Raw genomic sequence first — 25,227 nt, forward strand, 5'->3', positions numbered from 1 at the left:
CCCCCCAGCAGTGCTGCCCAGTGTGCTGCCTCCCTGGAAGGGTGGAAGGAGCACCTGCTTGCACTTCAGGGGAAAAGCAGGATGCAGCCACTGCCACAGGCAGTCACAAAGCCCAAAGCCACTCCCCAAGTCTGCTAACAGGCTGGGGCTTTAGGTATTTCCCAAGCTTTATGACATCTGTTTTTAGTTTCATATCCACAAATACTCATCCCATGGAGAATTTAGACTGCTCCAAGTACTTAAACCTAACTTGAAGACTTCTGACCTGAACACACTAAAATATCATTAAAGCAAAAGATGCTGCCCTTGCTCAATTCTCAAAAGGAATTTTATTAAACTTTTTGGGTTTGGGACTAGACCAAATTGGATAGAGTCCCCTGCCCTGATAGCTGCCTTTATTTTGAAAGTGGGGAAAGGGGTAGTTTAGACTGCTGTTTAGTACATACTTAGCTCAAATTACCATTTGAATCTTTTGGAGCTCAAAACAATGCAATAGGAATGAGGAGAGGGCATATAAAAGAAGAAGTAGAGACATGGTATGACAGCACTCTTGACAAATAATAAAGATACAGTGGTAAAAAGAGGAGGAGGAACCTACATCCATAAGCCCTGACAATACTCCTCCCTGAAGCACTTGGAACCAAGGCAAGAAAAAATAGCTCTTTATCTACTCTACAGTCCTATCTAATCAAACTTTCCAACTAATCAGAATGAAACCACAGATAATCATGAAACTTGCTTTTAAAAGAAAATGATATTTTTAACCATCACTAGTATCAGTGACCAAAAATGATAGTTAGGCATTCAGGTTTTTTTTAATCTTTATGGTTCATACTTTCAGGTTTTGCTCTGCAATTATCATGTGAATATTAAGCTTTTAAATTAAACTTTATGGTTTGCTTTAAATGCTCCACAGCTCTGAAAAGTTTGGTTTCAGAAAAGAGATGCCAATATGATTATGTATAAAACATATCCAAAAGAGGCTCCTAGGAAGGAACAAAAGCCTTACAATCCAAGTCAACACACAACCTGTCCTTATCAAAGCTATGTATCCACACAAGCTGGAGAAAAATATCCAAATAACCCATGCCATTCATGTCACTCAATAGCAAGAAATAAGTTAGCCAGAAACCCCAAGGCTGTGCTTAGGTTTGCTTTCTTCCCTTCTCCTCCCACCAGTATCTTCCAACTGTGGTTCTGAAGGCAACAGACCCCAGCAACCACCAAACAAGCAGCAACAAAAATCCATTTTTGCATTTCAGCAGCCTACCTGATATTTTCATTGAGGGTGTAAAGTTCATTGTTCTGCAAGCCTCCCCCTTTGAACACATTTATCACTGCTGTTTGTACACTGCCAAAAAAAGAAATAAGACAGGACAACATCCATGAGTAACAGTGTGATTTACCACAGAACACAGTGTGAGCAAGGCACCAAAAGCAGAGATTGCAACCAGGTGAAGTTGATTACCCTCAAATAATTCCAGTTTTTCTCACCTTGAAATGGTTACTCTTAATTATCTACATCTCCCCTGCAAGACAGCAGAACCAACCTCAAGTTCTGCCTAGGGTAAGCAAGGGAAAGCTGTCATATTCTAGATATCACTTGAACACAACTGCTTGGGGGACCTTTGTGGGCTTCTTGCTATGAGGAGACAGATTTTTGGTAATATCTGGCAAACACACCACGCTGCATTATCCAGTGATCCTACCAGGAACCACCCATTCTGCATCATCTGGCCATGCTGGAAGATGTTCTGCAGCCAGAATCATCTCATCAGATCAGAGTTTAAGCCCTGCTAATGCTTGTAAGAGGCTGGAGTATCTTCTAATTCTCTCACCAGCACAGAGGAAGTCATAAAGTGATGGCAGACAAGAAGGTTTAGCAGATCTAAAGCTTGCCATGGCTAACAAGGGCATGTGTCATTCCCTTAGCAGGCATTCCCTTCTGCATGCTTCCCAGACCTCAGCTCCCTAGCATGGCACAAAACTGCAATGTTTTTGCCAGGCTGCTTTCGTGTGACATTGGTAAACTGAGATAGGTCAGCAAGCAAGAACAGTCTGCAGAGCACAGAGCTGGTGCCAGGTGTCAGAAGGGAAGGTGGGAATACCCACTTCAGGCAGCAGCAGACCATTACATCAGGTCAAGACAGAGGACATCTCACTCTTCACCTTTCACATTGTTTTTCCAGTGCCATTGCTGCATGTCATGCACAGCAGACAGGATTTAGCTATCAATAGGAAATGCTGGTTGAAGCCACAAGCTTAGTAGCTGTCAGAGGAACTTGACTGTGATAAAAGCTTCATAATATGCAAATACATGCCTTTGTGAATTAATAAACTGGCATTTATCAAAGGAATGTGTTCTCCTAATTGGTATTTAAAAGACGGAACAAAAAGCAATTCTGCTTTACTTCAAGACAGTATGGCTGAACAACATTGCCCAAAACCAAGTGAGCACTAGAAGGTCTAAAGTTTTCAATTCCACAGATTCTTTCAATGCCAGCAAAGCCTGGACATGCCAAAAATTCATGCATGCTTATAAACAGATGAGCTTAGTCATAAATGGTGTGAAGCACAAGGTAAGGTAGGCATGCCCCTCACTGAGGAGCTGCTGCAGGGCAGGAGCTGGGCAGGTGGGTGCTCTGACCTGTTCCAGGCAGAGTTGGAGCTGAGCTGCAGGGCCTGCCGGGCTGCCTGGAAGCGAGGCAGGTCACTGAGCACAGGGGAGCTCATGAAGCGAGGCCGAGGCCGCCTGAACGAGCCCATCCTGTGCAGCTGGAGCGCAAAGGACACAGCTATGGTGAGCCCTCCTTTCATAGGGTCAGCTGCAGCACAGCAGGACCATCAGAAAGGCTCTTCTCTCCCAGGTGCACTCTCAGCAATGAGTCTTCAAGCCCAAGGATTCAGCCAAAAACCAGAGCCAGCCCTGGGCTAGCAGTCCCACATTGTGTCGGGCTGTGACACGCGCTTCATGACAAAGGAACTGAAGCACTCCTGCAATGCAAAGAGAAAAGAAAAGAGTAAGGCAGGGAAGGGAGGGATGAAAATATCCTGTGCCATTAACAGAGCTTTGGGAAGACTCTGGAATTCCAGAGTTCTTCAACAGCCCCTTTCCCACCTTGCCCCTTAAACAACAACCCGATAGAGTGAGTCAGAAATGCAAGCATGGTCTCTCTTTTGACTTTAATTAGCAGAGATGCCTCAACTCATCTGCCAGAGGCACTTTACAAATGCCTTTAAATAGTTAGCCCCTCAGCCTGTACATAAAACAGTAGTAACTGGGGAAGAGAAAACTATTTCACTAGAGAGGTACAAAAGAGGAACAATGGAAAAAAAGATGAATAGACTAACACAGTGTTTTTTTATTTTTTGAGAAGTGTTGTGCAAGAGAATAAACCCACTTGCTATCAGTTCACTACAAAAAGGATATAATAAGGAGCTCCTTCAAAAGAGTTCTGACATCCAGATATTTTGATCATAAGCAGGGCTTTTATGTTTCTGGTTTTTCTACAGCACGAGAAGTAATTGCTAGGCCAGTTACGAAATGCCCGTATTTTCCACTCTGATCATCATCTCCATGTAGATGACTATGTAGCCCCAAGTAAACCACAGAAATAGAAGAAGTGAGCTTGAATAAAAGCCACAAAAAAACTTTGGCAAAGCTTCTGTACTTTGAAATCCTCCCACTTCAGATGAATACAAGCAATAGATGTAAGTTGGCAGTTTGGAGAATGAGATGTGGGACACAGGAGAGAAGAGGGAAAAAGAAACAAACAAGAGTTGTGTAACAACTGCACATGAAAGATGCAAAGCACAATCTCTTTTCTAGTACATCTTCAGCATGAGGTAAAACAAGATATGGTCAGACAGAAAATGCTATGTATTTGCACTAATTTGACTAGTGTTCAGCTTCAGGAAATCTTTCCACTGCCCAAACTATAATTAACTCTTACACGTAAGAAAACAGCTTTCTTCCCACCTGGCCAGTGCCTTTGTACACTGAGCTCACTTTGTTACCCCAGTTCTGCACAGCCTTGGCAGATTCTGATCAATCACCATGAAGCCTTTGCAGCCTTGCTGTGCCATGGACACCACATGCCCTGCCAACAAGGAAGCTAATGGAGAAAACACTCCATCTTTCAGGCACTGAAACACACAGCACTATCATTCTTGGTGCTATCTGAGAAATAAATATGGTTATTTTACCCTCCCAAGCTAAATACAGTTTGCAGAGATCTCTGTGGAACTGTAACATGGCTGTAAGTGTAACTTTTTCCTGCCTTTAGACAACTCCTGGCTGTCTTCAGAGATGACAAAGCCCAGACAGTCTTTTATGACATAAGCTTAGCCTTAACTGTTGTTGCTTGAAAGGGCAGCAATCTGTTGGATGCTCTGTTACAATTCAAGTCATAACTTTTAGGCATCAAGACAAAATGCAAACTAGTACAATCATATCAGCAGGATCTTTTACGTGCATTTTGCAACAACAGTTCACCTGGCATTGCCCACACATTTTCAATCTGCCAGCAATTTCTCCATTGACAAATGTAACCACATCAGAAATCACCAGAGGATAAAGCTACAGCACCTTGGAGAGCCGAGGCAGGTTCTTCTCATAGCAGACCAAAGGGTGGCCACAAGGCAAAGCCCAAGTACAGCAGCTGTTTCTGCTGCAAAACAAGAGCTCTGCCAATGTCTGTCATCAAGTTCCAAAGCTGACAGCATGAGGAACTGAACGAGTGACAGCTCACTCCTCCCAGCAGCACTGTAAAACTTGTCACTTAACAATCTTTACACATAGAAACACAAAATGATTTGGGTTGGAAGAGACCTTAGAGACCATCTGGTTCCAACCCCCCTGCCACAGGCAGAGACACCTTTCACTTTCAGAGGTAAAAAATGCATTATTTCTAGCAGGCATCTAACAGGGCTAGAAAGCAGTGGTTAAGATGTGCTAACCCACAAGCCTTCTCTCGCCACTCTTCCAGGTGCCACAAAGGCATGCAAGCACCTTTCTCCCCAACAATGAAATCATTTTATAGGATGCATTTATATTCATTTGAATTATATTAAGTTGCAAGAGGAAAGCTTAAATTCAGAAATGTAAAACAATATAACAACCTCTGTGCCTTAACATATATAAATTTAAGTATGGGTAAGGAAATTCTTTGGCCCATTCTGTGCAAACAGTAAACAACCACAATCAGGAAGGTCTCTTCTGAGACTGGGCTATGGATTTACAAGATTGATTCCACACAGCAAAACCGTGGCATTACACCAGGCCCCACGATTAACTTCCTGAGCACTTCTTACCTAGGGAATGTGCTCAAGCTCATTGAAATATAAATGTTGTTTTCCTTAATCTCTGTTAAAAGTCAGCAGGTCAGATAAAAACAAGCTCTTGCCTGCAAAAAGCAGATAAGACACCCCTCTTCCTCCCCCAACCCAGCCTGAAATGTATGTGGCTGTCAAGTCAACCTCACTTGAGAATCTCATTAGGAATTTAAAGCAAGATCTTCAGCTTTAGGACTTGATTCAGAGTCTTATTTTTATTTCTTCAGGACTCAAAGACACAAATCTCTCCTATCTTATCTAAACCCAGTAACTATTAAATGGCAGGCACACCAAACTCTTACTCTGAAGAGAGACTAACACTAAATGGTATCCAAACACAACTGACCCTCATGTTACCAGAACTGGAAATGCCAGTCTGTGAGAAAGACCATTCTCTCCCCATGCCCACAGCCCATTTAAACTGCTTCCAGAGTTCCATAAAGCTCAAAGGATCAGAACATTTACTAAAAAAATGAGTTTTGTCACATATATTCTGCAGATCCTACCTGAAGGTACAATAAAGCACCTGAACCAGTCAAACACTTCCATCACACCAGATTTTCCTAAGCAACCAGCTTTCACTGAAAGTTTTCCCCAAAGCAAGGAAGCCTTGTAAATAATGCTTCATTTTCACAGGGAGGTTGCAGCAGCAGTTTCTTGGCAATATCTGTGGTGTGCATTCTGCAGTATGCAATTTTTTGGTTTTTTACTGGGAGAAACTACCCCTGTGGCAAGAAAGGCATTAACATAGTTATAGGTTAGTAAGAAGTCCTCATGGTATTCAGGTTATTTGAGCTATTGGGAATGAACAGCATTTAGCAAAACGCTGAGCAAGGAACAATTTTCCTTTTCATTTTGCTCTGAAAACACAGAATTATGCAGTAATATTCAGAAACACACTGTTCTCATGGAGGTTTTCAGTATCAACTCCTTCACATCTTGCTAGGTTTAAAGTTGCTTGCAGTTTCTTGCTAGGATTAAAGTGGTTTAGAAGGCTACAAAATAAAACTTAACTTGTAATAATCACAATCCTAATAGCAACCACAGAACTAGAAAAAGCTTTACAGATAAGCAATTACTTTTCCCCTTTTACAAGAATGATGGGAGACACCAGAATGCAGCATGTTCCAAGAACCAAGTAAGGTTCTCTCCATCAATTATACAAGACATCAAGAGTCAGAGACTGAAGTGCAGTGGCTGCATAAGACATACAGCCACACCAGACAATCTTTCACTGCCACGTGCTTCAGCTGCTGGGATGGTCCTTTACATGCCATCAGGGGATTTCAAACTTTCAAACTGCCAGTTGATATCCCCTAAAACATTCCCCACTCTCCTCATCTTGCTTAGACCCTGCACATCTTTTAGGCAAGATGTTTGTCATGACAAAGTCAGAGAGGAATTGTTCTTCCTTCCCTAACAGATGTCCTACCCACCCCCCACCCTTTTTTTTTTGTTTTCCTTATCATCTCAAAGTCCAGCTACCAAAGCCCTCCAGACCTCTAACAGGGCAGACATGTCATCTGTGTAAAACTCAGGTCTTCAAGGGAGCTAACTCTGCAGAGATCAAAGTCAATGTTCCCAACTGAGGCAGCACAGCAGGACAATGAGTCAATCTGACAACAATGTAATTTCATCCACTTGTAATTCATCACATCTGAGTAAACACTTCGAGGATTAATCTGAATCTTCAAGGAAAAGAACTGAGCATTAAGAGACAAATCCTTTTCCAACACACATAGATACAGACATTTATAAAAACATTACAGTCATGAAGCTAGGAAATTTTTGTTATTTGTTTGCTGTTAGGCAAGAAAAACAGAGAAATCATTATAAAATGATTTCATGAATCGACCTCTCCCTCCCAACAGACCACAATACATCTGACTGTCTGGAGGAAAAGCAAGATCAAGAGCTACCCCTACTTCAATATCTCTCTCTACTAAAGAAAGAATAACTCAAATTAAAAATTGGCAGCAATTTCTCCAAATTATGAATCTTCATGATAATCTTGGGCCAAATAAACAAAAGGCCCATGGTAACTGAGATTTAACAGAACAGACCTTTTAAAATTCCTCTGATGTCTTCTCTGCAAAACTCAGAGCAACAGCTGCTAATGGGAGTGACATGGCAGAAAAATCTACAAACTGTTTTTGCTTCTTAGAAGAAAACTTTCACCAACATTACTTCACAACAAATTCACACCAAAAAGCCACAAGTCCAAAAGTAACTTTAAAAGAGGAGGGAGAGAAATAGTGGAGAATGAAACAGAGCAATACAGAATAATGGATTATCCTGACATGACTGATGTTGTACCATGTAATTATTTTTAGTGTTAAAAGTAGCCCCTTCATAAAGAAAAATACAAACCTGCTTTATTTCTCTTTTATATACTTCATGCAATTGTGACACTGATGACCTACAATCACAAAACACACAAATTGGACACTGCAATATTCACCTCAATATGTTGTAATCATTTTGAGTGTAGAAGCAGCATAATCTTTAGAAAAATGCCCTACTGTATGAAGCCTACAATGCTTAATGAGCAGCCCAATCCTGCCTCAGACACAAAAAGTATGCAGAGAGCTAACCAGATTCTTGTTAGCTGATTCGTCTTCCAGCCAAATAAATCTTTAAGCAAGTATATGATTGGCAAAAACCTTGATATGAGTTCAACTGACAAGATCTGAAGCTGCTACTTCTGACAAAAATCCCTCATTTACCTGCTATGCAGCCACACTGAGAAGTGGAAAAGCAACCCACAGCCTGTAACTTGGAGTCTTGTAGGTCATCATAATTACACATGGTAAATGTATGAACTTCATTTATATTCTAACAGAGTACTTGCCACTGCTAAATTAACAGCACATTCAGCTCATCTTATAGCTTCCAATTGCTCATTTTCTTAAAATTAAACAAGACTTGATCATCATCTCTCCTACTTTTCAAGAGAGAAGCTGATCAAATTGAGATTCACTCAATAACTAACAGAGGTTATTTCTGGTCAACAATGATCAGAAGCTGTGTCTTAGATATACCTCAGAAGCTATCAAAAGCAAGAGGGTCAAAAATGTTGGAGCAGTCTAGGATCCAATTTCAAGGCATGGTCCTTCCTACACTCTCATCCTTTCACACCTTTGTCCATCTGAACCATGAAAAGTTTAGTGCTTAATTCACAGCCCACAAAAACAACAGGAATCTAACTATTGATCTTACTATGGTTTGAATTGAGTCCTGAAGCAGCATGGAAAAGTGGTGACACTGTCTAGTGAGCAGCTCCTCACATAAGGAAAATTGTATCTGCAGCTGTGCTCATGCTAGCACCAGGAGCACAGCCCAGGCTAGGAGACATTCCCAGCTCAGGAAGGCAGGTGGAGGAGTGCAAGACCAGCCTTCAGGTCTTTCAGTCTTCTCAACAGGATTGATTCCAGTTACAAACTTTAAAAGATAGTTTCTTCCACCCATAAATTAATGGCACTTGTCTCTGAAATCCCAAAAATCATCTCAGAAATTTGGCAAGGGGAAACTGTAGTGAGCCTATGATGAGGGATCATAGGCAGGCTTAGGAGCTATGCCCTACTTCTCAGAACAAGGACTATGCTCCACTTCCAGTGGGCACAGCCAAATGAAGTGCTGTGCCCTAGATGCTGTACCATGGCGATTCCTCAAGCTGTGTGTGCAGGTTCATGCCAGCTGGGAAATGCAGGACTTCAGCCAGCCAAAGCACATTCCCTGCAACCCCATCACACACCTCTGCCAGCCCTGGCTGCCCCAGCCTGGCACTGCCAGCTGCTGCCAGGGCTGCCTGTCTGCCTGCTCCACATCTGCAGCCTGCCCAGCCCTCCCTGCACCATGGGAAAGCCCTGAGGAATCCCAGGGAGGCTCAGCCCCAGGCAGATGGGCCACTCAGTCCTGCAAATCACTCCTTTCATCAGGAGCTCTTGGAGGCATACTAATAAGAGTAAAAATAATTAGCTCAATTTTCTGGCTGAGGAAATAAAAGTTGCTAAGCCAGTGAAGTAACTTAGCCTGGTCTTCAACCTTGCAAGTCAGGATCCTATTCCTTAGACAAAATATCCCTCTATGCTGCTTTCATGAACCTTCCAAATTATTTGACAGTGTTGGAGAGAAAAGGATGAATTTGATCTACCTCTCCTTACCTCTCCCTAAGCTGACTGAATACCAAAAGGGGTGTCTTTTATTTTCCTGGCTTCACCACCACAAAGGCAGCAACTTGATGTCCCACAAATAGTCCAGAAGTGTTCTACTGGCTATCTGTAATTAAAATGTCTGGATTTTTACTATTGATCTTATATATGTTATCAAAGTGACATCAACAGAATAGGGGAAAACAGCCCTCTTGATACAAAGTTCACATTCTGGTATGCAATCATATAATCAATCATTTTACTGCCACAAAACACTGGCTACCCAAAACAAGATCTCACCTTTCTTATCTTCCTAGTACACACCCATCTCCACAACACACACAGCAGTATCCGTGTTTTTCATCCCCATCTTTTGCATATTCCCTTTTCCAATTTGACCCACACCATGCCTTTAGCCCATACATCTCAAACAACTTCACAAACAGATCTAACATGGCTATGATAACAGAACCATTTATAAAGAATTTCAGTGGTATCCACTCAGTTGTGCTCTGAGTTTCTGAGGTTAAATCAAACCTAAAACTCAAAGTGAAACTCTGCTTAAGAGTGAGAGGAAATATATGAAGAGGGGAAAAAACCTTTGTGTGTATCCCACCACAGCCTGAGAACCTTCTCTGAATTTGAGACCCCCTACAGGCCCCTTGGAGTTTACAGCCAGTTCAAAATAAGACTGCAACTTCACATCTACATACAAGATAGTACAACTACTCATTAAAAAATGTAAGAAATCAATAATAATCCAGAGCAAGCCAGTTCAATGTGAACTACAGAGATGAGCTCACAGTAAAGAACACAGAAAAATTAATTTCTTCTTATATAGGAGTAGCATCTAAGACAAAGTTGTTTTGTTTTCTACCATAGATGTCCTATGTTATTCAAAACAATTTTTTTAATTCCTAGGACTTGCATACTTCAAAAAATGGAGAAAACTTTAATGGCTATTAAAAAGCATGATATGTTTGCAAAACACTCTGACATGCTTAAGGAGAATAAGAGGAGAACAGCTCATTAGAATCACTTAGCTGACCAGAATGAAGGTAGAGACAAATTTGAATTGGATGCACAAACAGATGATTTAATCTGGTTGAAATAAACTATCCCCTCATAAGCAATTACAACACCAAAAACTAGCTAGAAAGGCAAGAAGCAAGAATGCCATGCAGGCTCAGAAAAATAAAACTGATGAAGTGGTTTGAGAACAAAAAAATACACTTACCTCTTTGGTACAATAAGAAACCAATCCAATAGGGAGAAGGAATGGATAAGAAGGGGGAAAGATAAGATCTATCATAATTTTCTGACCAAGTGAAAGCTTTAGGCTATTTTAGGCATTCCATAAAATTGCATCCATAACAGCTGGAGCAACCATCCTTTCAAAAATGATCACTGCAGTGCTGTCCTAATCCACAGCAGCTAGCTGATTCTTTTAAACACCAAACTTACCTGCATCTGTCTTTTGAGTTTCACCCACCAACACAGCAGATGTAAAATCACCACTGCTTTGTCTCCAACTCTACAGCAAAGATTTGCTCAAGCTCTTAACACTACAGAAACCTGATTTAATAGCAAAGCAGTACTCCAAGGATCTCAGGCCCCCAGTTCAGTAGCTCATGTTGTTCCCAGACCTACCAGTCTTAAACTCACCTAATTAGCAGGTGATTTTCAAGAAATACAGCTAAATGGGAACACACATGAAAACAAGGAAGAGGAAACACACACTGTTATTTCCTTCCACTGGCAGTATTCCTGCATTCAACAGATGCCCTAGTAAATGCACCCTTTCTGGAGAAAAACAGCCCAGGAATGTATCACTTGAATGACACAAGTATGAGTAAGCTATCAAATCCTTTCTGTACAAAAGGCCTTTGGACTGAATTGACAAATATGTTTTCAAACCCAGAAACTAACTTAGCACTGCTCTCTGTTCTGTATTTCACGTAGGTGGGAAGTGATAACATCCACAAAGAGCAATTCCTTCAGCATGGGCTCTAAAAATATTTTAACAAATCTCAGAGAAACTTTGACCATTTAGACCATTTGACCTTTTAGACCCTTCCCTCCTTGGTCAAAGGTGGTGAAATTCACAAACAAATTCCTAAGAGAACTCACAAGAGAGGAACAGACAAGCCAAAGGACGCTTTCTTAAAGGTCACACTCAAGGAGTTGCAGTGAATGGCTCCTTATCCAAGTGGAAAGCAGTGGTCAGTTCTGGGATAGGCACATTTAACACCATTGTCAGTGACAAGGACAGTGGCACTGAACAGTGACATCCCCAGCAGGTTCACTGATGACACCCAGCTGTGTGGTGCAATGGACACACTGGAGGGAAGGGATGCCATCCAGTTGGCAGGTTTGAGGACAAACCTGAACATGAAATTGAACAAGGCAAACTGCACAGTTCTGCACCTGGGTCAAGGCAATCCCAGGTACAAATACAGGCTGGGCCAAGAATGGATTGAGAGCAGCCCTGAGGAGAAGGACTTGGGGGTGCTGGCGAGCAAGAAGCCTGACATGACCCAGCAATGTGCAGAAAGACAATCATATCCTGGGCTGCACCCAAAGCAGCATGGCCAGCAGGTTTAAGGGGGCGATTCTCCCCCCTACTCTGCTCTCCTGAGCCCCCACCTGGAGTGCTGCATCTAGCTCTGGAGCCTCCAGCACAGCGAGGACATGGACCTGTTGGAAGGAGTCCAGAGGAGTGCAGTACCATTCCTACAAAACAGGGTGAGAGAGTTGGGGGTGCCCAGCCTGGGAAGACATGGCTCCAGGGAGACCTTAGAGCACCTTCCAGTACCTAAAGAGGGCCTTACAAGAGAGCTGGAGAGGAACTGTGTTCAAGGGCATGCAGTGATATGTGAAGGGGGATGGATGGCTTTAAAGAAAGTAGGTTTAGATTAGACATCAGAAAGAAACTTTGTACTGTGAGGGTGATGAAACACTGAACAGGTTGCCTAAAGGAGCTGGAATTGTTCAAGGCCAGGTTGCATAGGGCTCTGAGCAACCTGGTCTAGTGGAAGATGTCCTTGCCCATGCCTGGGGCTTGGAACTAGATGATCTTTAAGGTCCCTTCTAATCCAAAACATTCTATGTTTCTATGATTGTATGCCAGGAAAAAGCATGGACTGAGAGAAAAATGTAATTTCAGAAGCAAAAAAGTCATTTTCAGTCTAAATGTAATGACATGCTTAATCTTCTAGGAATGTTAATCAGAAAGCATGCAAGATATACTTAACCAAAAATCAAATAGTAAGTCAGCAACCAAAATTATTTAAGAACTATCTCTACTGCAACTAGAATGACAATCTATTATCTTTGTGCTTTCTTGCACTTCATTCTTATTCCTTTTTGTTTGTTTTCGTTTTCACAGTCCTGTTATTATTATTAAAAACCTAAGTATGCCTCATATTTTTAACCCTGGGGCTAGAAAACGTGGCAGTTAAATAACTGCTTATACATCACAGCCCATCCTCAGCCAGCTGTAGTGTAACTGGGGTTTTGCTAAAATCCTCAGTCCATCTTTTGAGCTGCACTTAAACTTATCTTGTGCAGTAAAAACAGGTTGTTATGCCCTACTGAATAGGCCCTGGAACCCAGCACATATTTAGTCAGTGTATATTTATGCTTGAACTCACATCAGCAGAAACAATGAGTACAAAAGGCCATACATTATGGGCAAAAAAAGTCCACAAATACTACAGGCGCCTAAAAAAGTCACATGAAAATTGAATTCACTGAATATGAGTTACAAAAAGGACAAAATTCTAGTACTTATGTGTCTGCTGCTTTTAAATCCCTGTTCATACATACAAGTCCCCTTCCTCCAACAGAAGCTACATCAAAGAAAAGGTTAAATATCTCACCTATTGTGTCTTTGGTTGTTGGAAATTTAAGGAATTGAAATTCTTCCAAAAGGGAGCAAGGACTCAGTAAACACTACCTGTGTTCCAGCTGAACTTTGAAAGTGAACGTTGAAAGTCTTATCAGAGTTTCAGGTGATATCAGACAACCCATAAACACACTGCATGCAATTATTACAAAGAATTTTATCTTGAAGGCGGAAGACAAATGCGAAACTGTCACCTTAACTGTGCTGTAAAACTGCCAAAATGAAATATTACTATTAAACTGACCTATCAAAAAAGACTCCCAAAAAAGGCTTGAGAGCTCTTGTACTTCCCTGCCCACCCTTGTCACTGCCAGCTTGCCAGTGCCATCCATGCAGAACCCAGTGCAACACACTGTACCTGATGGCAGCTACTTCAGCCAGAGATTTAGGACACTTCCCTCATGGAAAAGCAAGAATAACCCATCTCTGGAAAAGTTTCTTCCAAGCTAGGAAATCATCAAAATGATTTTACCCAAACCCAAGAACTTTGCTCCCTCAGATGCTGTATCTTAGCAAGAATGCCTTTCTGAATGCCAATGAATTGTGCATCAAGAGCTACCTCATCCTAGATTACTGTGAAATTTGCATTTGCTTGGGATCAGAAGTCTACTTTTTCTTGTGCTTTGGAACACAAGAGAATAACCTTTTCATTTTTAAAGTTCAGTACTTTGGAACCCCTAAGTTCATGAATCTCTTCTATGTTACAGCTAAAAGAAAAGTCTCATGCCTTCTGCAGGAATTTCTTAGCACTCTTCACCCTACATGACAGGTCAATCAATCACAATGGTCTCTCTCGGCTGTAAAAGGTATAAATAGCTTTAATAGGAGAAGTTTAATCTGAGCAGCAAAAAAAGAATGTAAGTGCTTTTACATCACAATTCTCCACTTACCTACAGGCCATTAAATTTTGGGCTGCTACCACAGATCATGTTCTCAAACCTAACATCTTTGTCATAGCTGTAGAACAGCTGACATAATTTACTGCACAGATTTTCAACAATTTTTTTGTCAAAATGCTAACACAGAGGTAAGAGGATAGGATTTTACTTGCAGCTAGGGGGTTTTCAGGAAAGCCAGTTCAGTAGTAGACCACAGTGTCTTGTCTCCTGTAATTCAGAGCTGTACTGCACAGCTGGACTGTGGCATCTGTTTAAGAAAAAGAAATACGTAACCTGTTCATCAGCTCCTGTGTTTTGCTCATGCTGCCTCACCACGAAATATGATCTGTGGGTATATACATTAAATATGCACACACAGAGAGCACTATATGTGAGATGTAAACAGGTCTTGCATGCTGATCCAGGTACTGACAAGCTCTGCATAACCAAGATCCTTCACACCACAAAACTGCAGCAGTGCCTATAAATACGCTCAGCACTTGTTTTTGACAAACGAAATATCCCTCCAGTCAAGACAGCTCACTTACATGAACAAATCATCATATGACTGGAAAAGGCAGGAAAAAATAGCTGTGTTTTGGACTACTCTTGTCAGCATAGACAGCCAGGAGCTGCATTGACTGGGGTCACTGCTGGAATGACGTGTGGCTGTGGCTGATGTCCCGTGGAGAAGACAGTGACACTGAATGTGTTTGGCAGTGGAAGGAACTGGAAAATAGATCATGCCCACGAAATTGGAAAGCGCTGTCAATATTCCTAGGGCAGAGAGGTTCCGAGTGAAAGATGGGTGGCATCAGCATGGGAGAGGTACAAGGGAAGAGAGAAAGGGATGGGGCTGCGCTTCACTTTGTTAAACAGGTGGCCACCTACTCTTATAGCTTTTGTCTCCTCTACGTGCCAATTCAATTTATTTAGAGAGGGACGGGAGAAGGATCTCTTTCCCTCCGCCCCGGTTTCAGAATTATTGCATCTCCTGGGGGGAAGGGTTAGACTGAGACATTTGGTTTGGAAATGACTCACTCGGCAGCGCTATGGAGCCGGAGGGTCTATTTTTAATATTTTTAAATGGAGAACTTACCCCGGTCCCATGCCCGCGCAGCGCTCCGGAGGCGCGGCGGGCGCGGGGAGCCGGCCCGGCCCGCTCCGGTCCGCGGCTCCCCGGCACCATCCCGGCCCGCGGCACCGCCGCCGGCCCCTGCCCGAGCCGCCCGAGCCGCCCGAGCCCCGGCCGAGCGGGGCCGAGCCCGAGGTTAGCACTCACCCGGGCCGGGCTGCGGCTGCGGCTCCGCGCCCGCCGCACGCACGGACGGACGGACGGACGCGCTGCCTCCTCGCCGCGATCTGGCGAAATTTGCCACCCACCGGCCAGGATTTTACACTTCCTGGCGGCCGGCCAGCCTCTGCCGCTGCAGCTTGCCCCGGGCTGGCTCCTCCCCGCCGAGACGAGAGCCGGCCGGGCCGGGCCGGGCGGAGCGGGGCACCGCGCCTGCCTCCCCTGCCTTCCCCGGCTCCCACCCCGCTCCGCCCGGGTACCCCTCCCGTCCCGCCGCAGCCAGGAAGTGTGAATTCCCCTGACCTTAAGCGAAGAAAGGCGATGGAAAGGATGGAGGAGCTCGGGAGGCCCTTGCCGGGGCGCTCCCGGGAGATGCTGGAGCTCCGCCGGCTCCCCGCGGGGCGGCTCGGGGCGCACCGGCCGAAGCAGCGGGTCCCGGAGCACCGGCGAGGGGATGTGCTCCTCAAAGTCTGGGTTTGTTTTATTCTGATCTCGTGGTGCAAGCTGCAGGGCGCTGCAGCTTGCTCTGTTCTGTTGTCACAGCCTATAGCAGGTATCAGACAGGAAACTGCTGAAATAAACCACTTGTAATTCGGGGTCCTTAAAGAGATTAAAAGCTGCAATTAGTTGCAATCAGGGAGCAATCGCATGGAACATGTAAGTCAAATAGTTGCACTGACTTTTGAGAGCTACTCATTAATTGAAAACACTTGAGACGTTTAAGTGCTTAAAGGAGACAGACCAGATTGGTAAAATGGTGTGATTTTCCTAACTGTTTTAGAGCCTTTCGTGAATTATGCACCGTACATGGTGAAGCTTGGCAACCTGATGCACTCCTTGTTAAAAGAATTCAAATCATAACTTTAAAACTGAGTCGTATCTGATCTCAGAATGAAAAAAGCTAGTGATGCTCTGAAAGCAGTATGTTAATCCATTAGTTCACGCTGGAATCTTCTAACACTTTAACAGTTAAAACGGTTAAACTTTAACACTTTTAAGTTGTGTCGATATCCATAGTTAGCTTAGATAAGAACAGCTGCCATACGTGTTTGTATTCCCATGTCTCTTTTTTTCTATCTTCAGATGTTAAAAACAAGGACTCACTGAGGTACTGTGAACCTTACCTGCTGTCTATTGCTTCTGCTAATTAGGGTTTACTGTTATGAACACAAAATCATTACCTAAGGATTGCAGACAAGACTTTACTGCAAGCTGTATGAACACATACAAAAACATATTTCCTGTCCCAGACTCGTGTGTCATATGTTGACAGTTGATACCTACCCGGAATATAAAATAGGTTAGTCTACTAGTAATTAAAAGTGCATATTGCGATTCATTCTGCACCTGCTTTTCAAGCCAACAGTTACTTATTTTTCAGAGACAGCATTGCTGAAGTGGAGTTTGATTGGTGATCTTAATTCATTATATAGCTGGGAAGTGACCATCACTGTGGGTAGATCGATTGCAAAGTAAGGATGTGACTTACAGTACTTGAACTGTTCTCCATGGGACAGCAAAAATCCTAAGGAATTTTCATGTAAAGGGTCTGGTGACCTGACATATTTGTTCAGGTGGTATGCTCCATTTAAGAAAAATTCCCAGGTTGTCTAAAAAAACCAAAATATCATCCCACAAGCTGGCATCTTTCCCCAAATTTTAACTCATATGGTTATGAATCAAAATTTGACAATACATTTCAGGTGTGGAACAAATTCCTGCATAAGGTTTATGAAGAAAAAGCTGGTTGCCATACCCATGTGGTCCTAGCTTCAGGACTACCACTGAGGGACATCACTGCCACAAACACAGACTTAACTGTGACCATCCCAATGTACAGCTGGACTCTAACTTGTGAGAAAAGAGGAAGGAAAGAGCTGAAAAGACCCCTGCCACCACACCAGAAGGAAAGGGGAGGTCCTCTTTAATTTCCTCATTAGGAAGCAATGAGGATTCTGTGGAAAGAAAATAGTCTCTGAGAGAGAGGACCCCTAGTTATGTTATGCAGGAGCACAGGTTCTTGGAAGACTTCAATATATGGCAAGGGCAGACAAGAAAGACAACTAGAAATGTTAGCCCAGTAGAAAGAGAAAAAAGACTTAGGTAGGATTCATTTTACCTAACTTTAGCTATCTGAGTCTATGCAAAACACACCTAGCTTTCAAAGTTAGATAAGGCAAATCCTGCCCTACAGCTTGCCCAGGTAGAATGAGGTAGCAGTTAAAGGGATCTGAAGAGAAAAACTTGTGTTCAGGTTGACAGATGAGAAAAATTACCTTGAATTTCTCCTTTTACCCTTTTAGCTGTGGTTTGAACAAGAAGACAAGAATACAGTTTTTGAAGAAAGCTCCTTGCCTTACACAGACAAGTGCTAATTCAGAGGTGTCTGCTCTCTGCCCCAAAGACAATGCATGGTGTAAATGCACTGCTGTGTGCTTTCTGTGAGAGGAGCGGGCTCTTCTATGCCCTTGTCCTACAGCATCCTCTCAGAGAACTGAAAAGCAGCAAACTGACAACATCAACAATGTTGCCACGGACATTTCTATCGTGAACAGCTATGTGAAAAACAGCTACAGCCTTAATTTTGTTTTTGCCACTCTGCCTTAACACCACACATCCTCTCTGTAGCATGCTCTATAGCGAGACTGAGCACACACACGCCCTGCTCTCAACACAGCCTGCTGTTCAATAAGAGCCTAACCACAGGAGCTGTGACTAACAGATGTGACCTTTCATTGGTTTGCTTATAATGCCCTCCATGGTGGGATGAGCCCACAGTGTATCACCTTTGCTTTGGCTGTGTGATCCAGCAGGTCTGCAGCACCGTGTGCTTCCCAGAAACGAGTCCTGGGAAAAGACCCACGGTGCAGTCTATGAGGAGTCATCATTTCTGAGGAGCATTACCAATGCTGGCACTGATGTTCAAATAGCTGAGGGTTGCAGCTAAAACAGGCTAAGAAGTCACCAACCTACATTTTATTCTTATCCTATCTACAAGCATCTCTTGCCCTTTCCATCTGCAAGGATAGCAGGTATTTACTGCATCTGTCCAATGTGTGGTGGGGAGGAGGGGCCAGAAAAAAAAAAAGTTGACTTCAACTAAAGTGGATGGTTTTGGAGACAAAGGATTAGGCAATAGTTACACTTGAAGTTGCCTTGCAGATTCTAGCAAGGAGTATGGGGCAGACAAATGGGGATAAGCTGGGAGCAGCAACCTCGTATCTCATCTCAGACAGGGAGGACATGTCTGGTAAACCTCAGTGAGACTGGAAATTATTTAACAAAGCAATTAATCTTTCTCTTGGTACTGTAGTGAGAAAATTTCATGTATCAGTGATGCCATGAAGCTCAAACAACTCTTTCAAAGAGAATAAAAAAGTATTTTTCCATAAGTTATCATTTAATGCTCATTTTTATGATTACAAGCTTGGGGACGGAAGGGGAAGGGAAGAGCTCTAAACTGTGGGGTTGAGGGTGCACTATTCTATTAATTTTACAAGTTAAAGTTCTGGCACAAATTATATTCTGGAAACAAAATGTAGTTCCACAGGGAAACATGCAGCTGTACTACTACATCTGTCAAAAAACAATTCAAGTCACAGCTATTCACTGAGAAGACAAATTCGCAGAAGCTGTAATGCTGAGAGAGACCTAAAATAGCAGAAGAGCAGACAGTAAATTAGACAGGCCCATAATTTGAGATGATGGGAGGGGAAAAAAACCGAGAAACAAGAAAACAATGGGATAGTAGAGTTCATAAACAGAAACTGTAACAAAAGCCTCTGTTACTGGAAGTGTAGTAGAAACTCTTTGGAATACTGCATTCAGTCCTGACTATCTTCTCATCAAAAAGACATCAGTAAACAAAAAGGAATTATTTTTTTAAAAAAGCAGAAGTGATGAGGATTGATTTAGAGACCCTGTCATGTGAGTTGAAAGAACTAAATACAGCTGTGCACGGTGTGTAGGACACAACACTACAAAAAATAGATGCAGCTGTGGGAGAACAACTATTTTGGTTTATAGAAGTGAGAGCATTATTATTGTGAGGAGGGAGAAATTAGGATGAAACAAGGCAAAAAGATTAGGATGAGTAGTGTCACAATGGCTTGGCTGTAAGATCCACTGCCTGGTGGAGCAGTTGCTGTGGGAGATTCTTGTGGTATTTTAAATAAGCACAACACAGTGTTTATCCCTTGGCCTATCAAGCACAGTGGGCTAGTTGATCTTTTACAGAGGAATTTTCCATCTTTAATTTCTGTGTTTCTAAAGCTTCCTCCTCAGCAGAGCACTGTTTGTCAGGCCAGTGACAAACCTCGAGGAGAAGACAAACAAAATAGCCCATGGGCAGGGATCTAAATGGGGAAAATAACTCAAGTATGTTTGTGTTTGATGCTTTACAGTCACATCACAAATCAGAGCCAGACAAAGGCAGTGGCAACCAGTATTCCTTCCACTGACCCCTGCTAGAAATCATAATGTAAATTTCCAAAGGTCACAAGAAAGAATAACAAACCATTCTTTCCATCCTCCTGCTTTAAGTCTTCCCATCCCACTCCTGACTTCATTTGTCTCTCCAGCATCTCCATCTGCTCCATCTCCCTCCTGCCTTTCATCCCCAAGGTCAATAAACTGAATCTTTAAATTCATTATTTGGAATCCTATACATCCACCTAAACCCTCTCTAATCTGGTTTCTGTACCTCCCACATCAGAGTGGTGTGTCATAGTTTTTAACTATCATGTTTCAGTGAATCCTCAGAGCAGTTCCCATCTTCTCTGACATGTCAGCAATCTTTGAAACACATGGCAGTCCTTTTGCCTTTCATTTTCCATCTTACAATTTCCTTTTCTTCCTCAATTGTTTCATCAGTGTGTTATCCTTTGGCTTCCTCCAGGAGGACTTTTTCTTTTGGTCACTTCTATTCATCTTAGCTTCAGGTAATTTCACACAGGCCAATTAAATTAGCAGTGCATGGTTGCCTTCTCTACTTCAGTCTCTTCTCTTTCTTTTTGAGCTTACTATACTAACTTTAAATGCACATACACATATTAATTTGGGCACTGTTTTTAAGTCAGACTATTCTTTCTCTAGGTTCTCATTTAAGGTTCTTCTTTCTCTAAGGTTCTTCTTTCTCTTTCTTTTTGAAGGTTCTTCTTTCTCTAGGTTCTCATTTTAAGGCAATGTCTAAATTTTCCAGATATTTTCTGGGTGTCTTCTTTCAAATAATGCCCTTTCTTACCCACAGAGCAATATATCTCAGCCTGACTTTAGTCACTTCATATCAACATTACTGTGGTATCTTTTCCTCCAGCTTTCAAAACTATAATCTTCACTCATATTTATGCAGAACAGTGCTACAAATGTCATTGCACTCACCTCTCACGTTGAAAGCAGTACCTTTTACTTTCCTTCTCTCTCTTGGCTTGTCCTTCTCCACTTATCACCACAGTTCCTCTCCTGTCTGCGTGTTACTGCAGTTTCTTATATCTTAGTTTCACCAAAGTCAGCTGTGGTTGCTACTGAAAAAAGCAATCTGGCTTTGGCTGTTAGCTCAGCCCAGCACTGCCCCTCCCTCATGCCATCAATACCTCTGTGACTGCACAGCAAATTGGACCAGGAGGATGAGCTGGGTTACAGAGATGACACTGCCTTCACTGCTCACAGGGACCTGACTTTGTGCTGTTGCTGGCATCTGAGAGAGACAACTGGATCCAGTGTTGTGTGAGTGCCACCACAACACCAGCCTAAGAGTGCAGGAGAACCTCACTGTGCTCCCTTAGTGTAAGGACAGGCCTGGAAAGAGAGCTGCAAGCTTCTCTGCCACGTGTGCTGCCTTGCTGTGAGCCAGCTCCGCAGATCTGCAGGCTGTGCCAGTAAAGAGCTCACCACAGGGGGTAATTTGGGTAATTTTGGCAAGCTGGCCAATGGCTCATTTACCAGCTACAGAGAGTTTGATATTTCATATATCAGCTGTCTGCTGGCACCAGCTTTGGGTTATAATGTCTTTGGAAATTGACATTGTTCTTAAGGTGAAATGAGTGAATGCTGGTGAATGGATGCCAAATGATTCTGTTCTGATTACAGGAGGTTTCTAAGGTGTCTTCCTTTACTCATCCTTGACTTGGTATGATTCATCTCTTGGTTTTCAGTTTGTCTTTTTTTCACTTTCTACACCTCATTTGTAGACCATTCTATGCTGTGCAGGACAGAAGCACTCCAACGCAGTGAAAGTCACTACTGGGGGTAGAATTCTCTAAGTGAGAAAAAAACAGGTTTTCTTCCTTAAAACTCCTAAATGCATTTGGCACCATGTCTTTGATGTAGCTCCCAGAGCCAGCTGAAAATAAATCTGAGTGCACATGGCAGAAGGACATGTTCACCTCCTGAGCTGACTGGCACAAGAATCAGTTTGGTCAGGGGCCATAAGGAAATCATGTGATGTACCAAATGGGATCAGAGTAGCTCTGCCTGTATTTATATTCAGAGAGAATGTGGGAGACTTGAACCCTCAGCCATCCACAGCTGGTGGGATGATGGGCAGACATGCCTTGTCTTCTAGGAACAAGATACTTACTTGTTATTTTGTGGCTTATGTTGCTGGTTTGGCACAGCTGCTGACAACTTTTCCTCACCTCCCCAAGGTGACCCTGCCTTCCTTGATAGATAGAGGAATGACAGAATGCAGCCAAGTGCCATAGACAGAATGTACATGTTTACAGCTTGGTGCTTATTTACTCATCTGCTCTTGACTGCCACTGTGATCACCAGGTCATCTTTTCCAGACATAGCCAGCTGACCACACTGGAAGATGTCTTTATTGGCTAAAAGATCTTATTTTGTCTGCCCAGGAATGGGGCTGTGCTGTGGGGAAGGTGGCTGGAGGCTGTGTGGGGGGAGAAGAGAACCTTAGGCCATTCTGAATTTATGTGCACAGAGAAAGGGCCTGGCAGAATGGGTGAGTCACAGCTCAGTAAGTACATGCCTCTTTCTTGACCAAACACTTGTCTCACAGAGGAGTGTCAGTGACTTCTGGCATGGAAGTGATGGATGCAGTGTAGGATTAAACTGGGGAGAATGAGAATCCTTGGTGGATGAGTAGAGGCATTTGAAATGTCGACTGCATTTCAATATACAGAGCAAGATTCAAATACCTATAATATGCATGGCTTGTGGGAGATACCTGGATGGTAAAGTGAAGGACAGCTTCATATAATTCCTCCATGTTATCAGATGCTTCTGATCCCAAAGTATCTATGGTTATCACATAGAGCCTTTGTACCAGACCACACCATAAAGCAGGAAGAAGGATCCAAGATGCTAAAAGCACTGCATCAAGGAAGATGCACACTGTACATTGACCTTCTCCATAGGATGAATCTTTGCAAGCCAGAAGGGTCTGTGCACCTGTGGAATTCAGCTTGTGATTGCCAGAATAAATGCATTTAACTCAAGAATCCCATATGCACATGTTCATATGGCTTATGAGCAACACTTTATGGTGGCCACATGGCTGTGTGTAGACACACTTCTCCAGTGAGCTAACACAGGTTTTGGAACACCAGCTGTGGAATTTGTGTCTAAGGCTCTGTGTTTTTGTGGGGGCAGTCATACCCCAACTGTGCCAATATGAAGCTGTGTAAATCAGTTTGACACATCACCAGTTTTCAGAATTTTTCTCAGTCTCTCAGGTTTTTGATTTATTTTCAAAAACTCTCCATGGAGACTGCTCTTTATGTGGAATTTACCCTTCTGCCAGGCCAGACTGGAATTTCAACCATTTAAAGGAAATATGAGATTTTTGTGTGTGTATGTGGTGCCAACTCAGTAGAACAGACACGGGGACAACACATGGGCTTTGCAACCAATAAAACTCAGCAAATAAACCAGCTGCCTCTTCTCCTTGACTTCCTCCCTCCCCCCTTCTCTTCCTTCCCCACTATTTTCACACCTTGCTGAAACATGTGAAATCAAAATGGCAAAACCATTCCAAGGGAACAGAAATTTACTCTGGATTATTATTCACTGGATTTATGCACACCATGCCCTGCAGCAGGCAGCCTCTCTCCCATCCTTGCCTTGCTACAGAAAGTGCACCTGCCTGTCATGGCTAAGGAAAGACACAGTCCTGATAAGTGGAGACAAGCAGGTCTGGTGACAGCCCAGTGCAGCAATGCCTGGCTGGCACTGTGTCCCATCCTGGGCCAGGAGCTCTGCCCAGCAAGGTACAAAGGCACAGAGTGACGGTGACACTGTGGTGTTCTCCTGCAGCTGGGGAATGTGCTCCATCAAGGGACTCTGCATTAGGCTGCACCCAGCACAGAGGGCTGCTCAGGGAGGCAGAGGTGATGTTTGGGACTAGGCAGGGGAATTGGGAAGTGAGTTGCAGAAGCAAAGGCACCTACATGTTGTCTGACAGATCCATTACCACCATCAGCCTGTTTCAAAACAAGTAATTCTAGCTCTAAGAGAGGCTTGCTTAGTCTGATTATACAATTGTTACAAGCAACTGGAAATAGGAAACGTGTCTGATTGCCTAAGTCTGGCTCAGGTAGGCTAGCAGGGATCCCAGCCAGCTTGCATTTGGTTACTAGGCAATGTAACATATTGAGGGCCAGAATGGGTCCCTTCAGCTCAGATTTGTGTCTCTGACAGTAGCTAGACATAGATGCCTTAGGTGGACCACAGGAACAGGAAAAGCATATGGAAAGATGACTTCTCTCAGTCATCTCCACCACTATTTTAACCTGTATTAGCTAAGCTGAACCTAGCATGAGGTACTCCCTGCAATTCAAACACTTTTCCTCTACAATTGCAGGTACCTTTGAATTTATTTTCATGTCTGTGTTTTCCAAAGTCTGTGAAGGACAGATGTCTTGCTGGAGCAAACTCCATGGCATATGTTCCTGGTAGGAGGCAAAGAGAAAGAACAGTGTTAACAGGAGTTAAGTTGCTGCCAAATACAGAGCCACAGTCTGAACTGTAAAGGCAATGAAGTCAATTCAAACTAGCCTTAATGTGATGACATATTGTCCCCTTTTCTATACACAGTGTTCACAAAATTAACCAAATAAAAGCTTTCCTCTCTTATGAATAGAGAAATCTAAGCAACAAAATTTCTGTTGCCTCCAGTGGCCTTGAAAAAGGCATTTTGCTGACATACAGGTATTTTTCTCACATGATGAAAGTGCAGTGCTCAGGATATGCACAGGATACACACTGCCTGCACCTACCTTCTTGCACGAGCCTGTCAGCAGGGAGGAGAGGGCAGAAAGAGCTAAGGTCAGCAGCTGACCCAGGAAGATTTGGATTATTGTAGCTGCAATGCATTATTACCACTAAAATGAGCTTCCAGTGTTTACTGTACACACACAGATTGGTATGCAGGGAGATGGGCTGTCTGAGCAAATAAACAGAAAAGGCCAGGGTCCAAGTCAGACTGAACAATAGACTGGGGAGAATGCAAGACTCCTCTTTAGCTGGACTTCCCTCCAGGAAACCCAGCTCATACTGAAATCCTCCTGTATCCTGTGCCCTGGTCTGGGGCTGTTGACTCGGTTCCAGCTAATCATGTAAATCGTATTTGCAGAAGGAGGCGAGTGCAGGCTGCTGGATGCTCCCAAGAAAGTATTCTGGAAGAATCCTCCCTGCTCTAAGATGGAA

The 25,227-nt window shown here is 43.1% G+C and overlaps 1 protein-coding gene across 3 annotated transcripts in view; it reads right to left on the reverse strand.

The window, feature by feature from the left end:
• PRR5L (proline rich 5 like) overlaps window positions 1–24,472 on the reverse strand; it is a 49,934-nt gene extending 25,462 nt beyond the window's left edge. For 2 of the 3 annotated variants that reach the window (XM_079308616.1, XM_079308614.1), the window contains exons 1-5: window positions 24,387–24,472; window positions 17,054–17,174; window positions 15,868–16,164; window positions 2,648–2,994; window positions 1,271–1,351 (exon numbers count right to left, since the gene is read on the reverse strand). In XM_079308616.1, the coding sequence (XP_079164742.1) occupies window positions 1,271–1,351; window positions 2,648–2,817 (251 nt within the window). In that variant the 5' untranslated portion in view covers window positions 2,818–2,994; window positions 15,868–16,164; window positions 17,054–17,174; window positions 24,387–24,472. Of the gene's footprint in view, window positions 1–1,270; window positions 1,352–2,647; window positions 2,995–15,525; window positions 15,769–15,867; window positions 16,165–17,053; window positions 17,175–24,386 lie in introns of those variants that run through there. The other variant, XM_079308615.1, reaches the window with a different exon arrangement.
• Between the last annotated feature and the right edge of the window lie 755 nt (window positions 24,473–25,227).

Source organism: Erithacus rubecula (assembly GCF_903797595.1).
Source record: "Erithacus rubecula genome assembly, chromosome: 6".
In the NCBI taxonomy this organism is placed as follows: Eukaryota; Metazoa; Chordata; class Aves; order Passeriformes; family Muscicapidae; genus Erithacus; species Erithacus rubecula.